Source organism: Aphis gossypii, chromosome 3, assembly GCF_020184175.1.
Source record: "Aphis gossypii isolate Hap1 chromosome 3, ASM2018417v2, whole genome shotgun sequence".
Taxonomy (NCBI): Eukaryota; Metazoa; Arthropoda; class Insecta; order Hemiptera; family Aphididae; genus Aphis; species Aphis gossypii.
Window position 1 is genome coordinate 22,247,262 of NC_065532.1, and position 7,852 is coordinate 22,255,113.

The window sequence follows — 7,852 nt, forward strand, 5'->3', positions numbered from 1 at the left end:
TTTATTATTTTATACCTAAACTTAAAAAATACAAAACAAGGTTATCCTTAAGTTTTTCTTCAAATAACTAAAAAAAAAACTCAAGTGTCAGATTCGGAAATTTTTTTATAAACGTCTGAAATTAAAATGTTTACAAAATTGCGTAAAATAACAATTTATCAAAAAACGATTATTACAAGTTTTGCTTACAATAATTATGAAAAAAAATCAAGTGTAAGTCAAAACATTTTTATGAGTGTTTAATGTTTATTTTCATGATATCAAAAATGCATGTGAATATAACGTTTCTAGGTATATTTTTGTTATTTTTTTTCTACATAATTTAATTTTCGAAATATTTCGCTTATTTTTAAGCTATTTATAGACATTTTAAATATTCCATTTTTTTTTTTTAAGTTTTATTTTTATATTGTTTGAAACTGGAAATTTTATTAAGTCGTCATAACTCCATATTATTAAGGGAAACTTATTAACACTTTACTTACAAATAATATATATTAGGCTCACACATCGTCTCTGTTCAAAACCTAAAAGTATAATGACGCATAACTATATGAAAGTATAAGTGTATAACATAAAAGTAAATCAATAAATACAATTCAGGAATAAATCAAAATTGCAAATTGATAGTTGCGTAATAAATAATAACATGTAAATTAAAATAATTATTAATTACAAGCGTTAAATACCTGGGTGCTATTAACATTATATAAACTTTATGTATTATACTCACCAGAATCACGATGTAATTTGATAGGTATAGACAAAACTGGATGATGAGACACGAGTACCTGCCACATAAACAGCATAAAACAGCCTGAATCGAAATCAAAAATAAAATATGTACTTGACGAAATACTGCCGATCACTATGTATGTAGGAAGATAATATAATATAAAACCCATTAATTCGGTATTCGGTATCATTTCTTTGCGCGTCTCCGCAATTCCTTAAGATAACTATTGCGATTTCAAAAGTACGAAAAACTTATTATTTAATGATGACCAGTATTATATGGCGATAGATGGTAATAAATTATATGATAATCTCGATGATAATATTGTATTAGGTACAAATTTGACAAGTGATCTAGTTATATAGATTAATTGAGGGACAAACCACACATTTATTTATGTACACACGTAATATAACGAAAATTATTAATATTGGAAGTGGTGGTTTGGTCAGCGGCATTACTAATTTGTTATAAGCTCAATCTCATTTTCGTCACGAAGCTCGACAGAACTAAATAAAAAGTAAGTAAAATATATTTTTTTTTTTTTTTTACACCTGGCTACGTATTACTATTAGAATTTCTTTAAATTCTACATGTATTATACGAATATTAAAATTTTATTATTATTAATTAACTATGGCCATTATTGGCGGTAAGGGTGGGAAGTATAAGGTTGAAACAATAGGGTTAAAGTAAAAGCTGGGCACTAACTAGTTAGTTTTAATTCATATTAACTTTATAACTTAACTAGTTTAATTTAATGTGTAAAATAGTCTAATCTAGCTCGTTAGAAAATAAAGTAACTACCTAGTTATTATTATAATTGTATTATATTATGTATTATTATTTAATATTAATATTTTAAGTTGTTCACCTTTCATGTTCTAATAACCAATAAATGATATACCAATTAATTTTCAAGAAATTGAAATTATTACTTACTTAATTAGAACATTTTGACCAAACTACTAGGTATTTATTTCAATTTTTCAGTTTAAATCAATAATTGAAGTTAGATAACTTATTATTTACAATTTAACAAAACAAAAAGTTTTTTAATCTATAAAAAACTAACTTCTAACTTCTACTCTAACTTTAGTTACTATTTTCACCAAACTAACTTCTAACTAAGTTAGAAATTTTGACAGTTTCAGAAACTAACTTATATTCTAACTTAATTAATTTTTTTATTAAAGTAACTTAAATTCAACTAGTTGAAAAAAATTACTAACTTGCCCAGCTTTGGTTTAAGTTAAACACGTGTGGGTATTTGTGCCATGGCTTTGTCGCTAAAATTCCTGAATGATCACCCATCCGGGAATTAGCGACGTCGGGTGGTGCTTAACCGTGGTATCTGTTCGGTGACAGCGGCCAACCACTATGCCCACCGTGGCACAAAACGTTTTATAAATGCTAAATGGGTAACACACATACATTTAATATTAACAGAAAAAAAATTCTTAATGTAACCCTTAAGAATACAATTTTTAAATAATATTTAAATAGGTAGCCAATCAACATAGGAAAACATAAGTGCTTTTTAAAAGTCAACAACTCTTTTTGCTTGAAACCTATAACCATATATTTAAATATAATAAGTGAAAAATATCTGGTGACATTGCCATCAAAGAAAAAGCCCAGTACCAACTGATGAACTAAATAATACTTTTTTTATTATACTAGTGTACCTACATATTTTATTGACTAATCCAAATTAAACTATTTAAAACTAATTGTTTCTCCGGAATTTTATTTGCCTACAGCATTGGCTTTTTATTCCGAATGAGACTTTTTACAAATAACCACCATTATAATATTCAAATTTACATTATTAATTCTGTAATTTTACAATAAACACTGTTATTTAAATTTATCTAGATGGCATATACAATTGTCCATAATAATTATTACTATGGGATGGAGCCCCCCAAAACTACGCCAGAGAGTAAGCAAGCCCAAAATTTAATTATTTTTTATAAATTGTGTTTTAATTTCAATTTGTTTTTTTTTTTAGAAACTGTTGTTGCAAATGCTACAAGTGTAGCAAATGCAATAAAAAAGAAAAAAAATTACAAACCAAGTATGTATAAGTGTACTAATATAGTGTTAAAATTAATGAATTTCTCATATTAAATTGATTTAAATTATTTTAAAGAATGCCATGTTTGCAAAAAGAAACACAGAGGGCCCTGTAAGGCCACAACACAAAAAAAAAATAAAATAAAGAAAAGTAAGTATATTTGGTCAAATGTATTTTAATGATTAAATTATTATTATACTTAAAGAATAATGGCAATGTATATTATTTTTTAACTAGAATGCCAAGTTTGCCATAAGTGGCATTTTGGCGTTTGCTGGTGGCAGGATGCAAACCATGTGACTGGTGATTTGAGGGACGTTCTTAACAAACAAAGACATAAAGTAAGTTTTCAGTACTTACCTATGTATATTATTTACAATTACACATATAACAAGGTGGTTTTATATTTTCTATAACCATCTAGTAATCAAATCTAAAAAAAAAAAAAAAATTAAATATATAACATTCAAATAACAGTATTTTTAAATTTTCAAATATGTGCATTAGTGGTTGTCATTTTTGCATTGTCATTTTATGAGGTTATATCCTATTGTTTAAACAACAAGCAATTAGGTACCAATATTTAAAAAATAATAATAACAAATGTATCAGTATAAAGGTTAACACATTTATTTTCTTACAGAAATTGGAACTAAATCATTTGAACTCATATTATTTAATTTCTGCTTTTTAGAGTTAGAACAATTAAAATTAAAAACAATTTCTATTTGAATCAGCAATCCCTAATGCATTTAGACTTTAGTCATAACGATTTAACAGGATACCTAAGTTATTATTTATTTACATGAAATATTAATAAATGATAGGTATAATATTTTACAAAAGAACAAAATAACTAATTAGTAAGTTTAGGTTTTAACACTGTCGGTTTTGCCCACCCAGCTACCCGGCGATTGCTGGGGGCCACTGAACGTTTAATATATTAGGGGCCCATATCTAAATGGAAAAGAATATTAAGTTAACTCGCGACTCGGATTCCCATCGAATCAGTTTGTAAACATTGAACCATTGATTATAAATACTAGTATTTAATATTATATTATTTATTTACTGGGTACCTATATTATAATATTATTAAAATGTATTAAAAGTATTATTTTAAATTTGTATATTTTATTTAATTATTTAATGATAAAGAATTTTAAATTCATATTAAATGTACACGGAAAATGCAATTATTACCTTTATTTTATATGATTATAAATATTATAAATGTAGAAACCTTTTTTTGTTTTTATAAGAGAGCCCTTGTAAATTACTACCGGGGTTGTGGCTTATAAAGGTTATAATGTTATAGGTGTCTGCATAGAACAATAGTATCTGTAGAATATTTATAACCTTATTAATGAAACAATCATTTTTTTTTTAATTTAAACCCCAAACCAGTACATAGCCAAAATAAATAGGTCACTGTCAGCATTGATATTTATTTAAACATATGATAGTTGATAAATTTAATAAATGTTGGTATTGGGAGACTTTTTTGGGGGGCTTACATTCTAATTAAATCATCATAACTTTTTATCAACTACCTACAATTTAACAGATACTAATATAATAAGATACTAAAAGATAGTCTATATTAGAAATGTAGGTACTTAAAATTTGCAGAAGCCTTGCATAAAAAGCTAAAAGTGTACAAAACTCTTTTTGTTATCATAGTCAATTAGTAGGTATTATGTTTATTATGTTAAAACGATTGTATATTGCTTTAAATTACAATTAATGCAAATACTATTAAATTATGTTATAGGCAGATACTCCTACTCAGATCACCAGTCTCATGGATGCAATGGTGATAAACCCGGGACCGGTAATGACCCCATCACCAAACATGGTCATCAATTAAAAAAAAAAAAAACAAATTTATAAAAAAAATATTATATAATAAAGAAAAATTTAAAAAAAAACCCTGTAAATGTTATTCATTTTAGTTTTTAAAATACATATTACTAGGTTTATAAAAAAAAATTCTAAAACATAATATGCCAAATTTTACTATACCTGGTTAGGTTAGGATTGAGTTTTACTGTTTGTAGCAGGCACATAATATATTTTGGCCTATATCACACTATCACAGTATGATTAATATCTACTGCATAATAGGTACATATGTACATAGTACATTAATGCAGCTTCGATTAACGTCAGGGTTGTAGGACCTGAAAATGTAAGTGCATTTTGTTAAGTAACTCAATGTATACCACCATATCAAGAAAATACTCACCGAAAACACTACAAGTGTTAGTAATAAATTGAATGGTTGTATTGCAATGTCTAAATTTACATCGAGCCAACGCAGAGTCACCCATAATCACAACAGTTTGCGTTGGAATTCATTAGAGATGTTTTGTAAGGTGTTGGTCCAAATGTTTTTCATTTCGAAGACACAACTTAAGTCGAGTTCAAATGTCGTGTCACGTATTTTATATTTGATACACGGGTAATAAAATATTGGTAACATGTCACCTACAAGTTGAATTTATTTAACTCTCCACAACATGGTATAATATGGACCCAGATTAACGATTTCAAAAAAACTTACATCAATCGCATGACTGACCAATATTTTATTCTCAAACATAAATTATTATTAAGCAACTACCTACGTTGATAAATTAAACCAATCACTTGGTTATTTAGTATTCTAACTAACAATTTAAACAATATTATGTAATAAAAACAACTGCGGCGTAATTAATTAAAAAAAAAAAAAAAAAAAAAAATAGAAGTTCAACTCACGAGGAATTAGAAAACAATACCTAATTACAGTTCCCCATTCGGTAATATAAAATATTATATAGTATGCAAGAAATGTGTTAACCTAACCTAACTTTTAACATAAGTATTAATTGATAGTTAATAACATAGAAAAGAATAGTGAATGGTGAATACCAATGTTCTTTTTCTATTGTTGAAACCACGGACCAAGATAAACATATACATATATATATATATATCTTAGTCCGTGGTTGAAACTAGGGTCTATACATAGATATATAATATAAACTATATATTTATTTATATTACATATTTATGGGTCTATACTCTATGTCTATAGTACATTCCTCCATATAATTATACAATATAATATTTTGGAATTAACGATTGTCAGCATAAACAAACTTGCTTGTTCCCTCGTTATCACTGCCCACTATCAGACATAACTCACATGGTTCCGGAGGGAAATTAAAGCGGCAATTCAAATACCTATTCAAGATTCTAACTATACTCGCGGATTTTTAGACAATGAGTAAAAAAAAGAAAATTCAAACATTTAAGTAAAAGATTCAAGATCCTACGATCAGTAAATTTTTAAAAATAACAAAAATCGAAAAATTTTTAGTAGTAAAAAGTTATTTGACACGTTAATTTTTGATTTCAAATTAAAACATAACTTAACTTAAATTTAATCACTCCTAACATTTTTTTAATTGAATAATCCTCAAACTTTTTTATAATTGTTCTAAGCTTAACTTATGGACAGCATAGTATTAAATTTTCAATTCTTAGCTTTTGATAGTAAGTAAAACATTTATAAATTTTTAACTACCAAATAGTTAACAAATATTCATGATTTCAAATTTCAGTTGTCTATAAATAGCTCAAAAAATGTCAAAATATTTTGAAAATTAAATCACGTAAAGGAAATGCCAATCTTAATAACTGGTAAAATTTTTCAAGTATCTACGACTTATACTTTTTTTCGAAAAATAACAAATATTTAAAATCGTTTGAGGATAAATCGTTATCGTTACGCTATTTCGTTAAAATTTAAAATTCAAACGCACTTAAAATTTTTCCTATAATGATGCTTCGAGTTTTCTCTATAGATACTTGAAGGTAAACTTATGGAAAACTTAGTATTGTATTTTTAATCATTAGTTATAAACACAAAAAATTTTATGATTTTTCAACTTCAAATAATTTGCAAATATTCATAATTTTGACAAATTTTCGTCAAAATTTGAACTTCAAATGCTAATAAAAAAAAATTGTGCCTATGTATTCTTATAATTTTTTAATCACTATAAGAATCATATATGAGGAACTTTGTATAAAATTTTTCAAGTATTTTGATACGGCCAAAAAAATTTTATCGACCCTTCAAAAAAAATTTTTCAGAAAAATTGAAAATTTCAGTTGTCTATAAATAGCTCAAAAAAACTCAAAATATTTTGAAAATTAAATCAAGTAAATAAAATGCCAATCTAAATAACTGGTAAAATTTTCAAGTATCTACGACTTATACTTTTTGAATTATAACAAATATCAAAAATCGTTTGAGGCTAAACCGTTATTTAACGCGGTTTTGTAAAAATTTAAATTTCAAACACTCATAAAAACTTTTTGTCTGAATCCGGTAGAGTTTTTTTTACAGATATTTGTAGAAAAATTTATGGAGAACCTTGTACCAGATTTTCAAAACTTAGTTATAAAAGAAAAAAATTTTATGATTTTTCAACTTCAAAATTACTTGCAAATTTTCGCGTTTTCGACAGATTTCGTAAAAATTTGAACTATAAAAGCTTATAAAAAAAAATTGTGACTAACGATTTTTAATTTTTTTTTAACTACATTAAAAACAACTCATAAGGAACCTTGTATTAAATTTTCAAAACTTTTTGGTCATCCAAAAATTTTTTATCGACACTTTAAAAAAAATTTCTCAAAAAAATCGAAAATTTCAGTGGTCTATAAATAACTCAAAAAAAGTCAAAATTTTTTGAAAATTTAACTATATACGGATACCACTGACATTAACATTTGGTGAAAATTTCAAGTATTTTCAGTGATTAGTTTTTGAATTACAACCATAAAAAAAAATCGATTTGGTCGAAAATTGGTTTTGCGTAAAAATTCCCGTTTTTCCGTCATTTTTTTTTTGGTTTTTCCCGGCGCTTTTGAAAACTATTGGAAATTTTTTACTTTTGACCCCCCAAAGTACAAACTACATTCACTTTCCTACCCGAAACAGGGTCCACTTTTTAAAATCGGAGCACTTTTACTGCTCC

General features: G+C 26.0%; 1 protein-coding gene across 1 annotated transcript; it reads left to right on the top strand.

The window, feature by feature from the left end:
- The first annotated feature begins 1,091 nt into the window (after positions 1–1,091).
- On the top strand, positions 1,092–4,686 carry LOC126550907 (uncharacterized). The gene is made up of 6 exons (XM_050203451.1): positions 1,092–1,256; positions 2,615–2,681; positions 2,751–2,816; positions 2,892–2,966; positions 3,054–3,157; positions 4,591–4,686. Exons 2-6 carry the CDS (start codon positions 2,615–2,617, stop codon positions 4,684–4,686), a joined length of 408 nt encoding a protein of 135 aa, XP_050059408.1. The 5' UTR covers positions 1,092–1,256.
- The last annotated feature ends 3,166 nt before the right edge of the window (positions 4,687–7,852 follow it).

What these genes read in the sequence shown, in the direction of transcription:
- LOC126550907 (XM_050203451.1), top strand. Translation starts at nt 2,615, where the DNA reads ATGGCATATACAATTGTCCATAATAATTATTACTATGGGATGGAGCCC. An exon ending in AAAAAATAAAATAAAGAAAA is followed by an intron (nt 2,967 to 3,053) that starts GTAAGTATATTT and finishes TTTTTTAACTAG; the next exon opens with AATGCCAAGTTTGCCATAAG. An exon ending in TTAACAAACAAAGACATAAA is followed by an intron (nt 3,158 to 4,590) that starts GTAAGTTTTCAG and finishes ATTATGTTATAG; the next exon opens with GCAGATACTCCTACTCAGAT.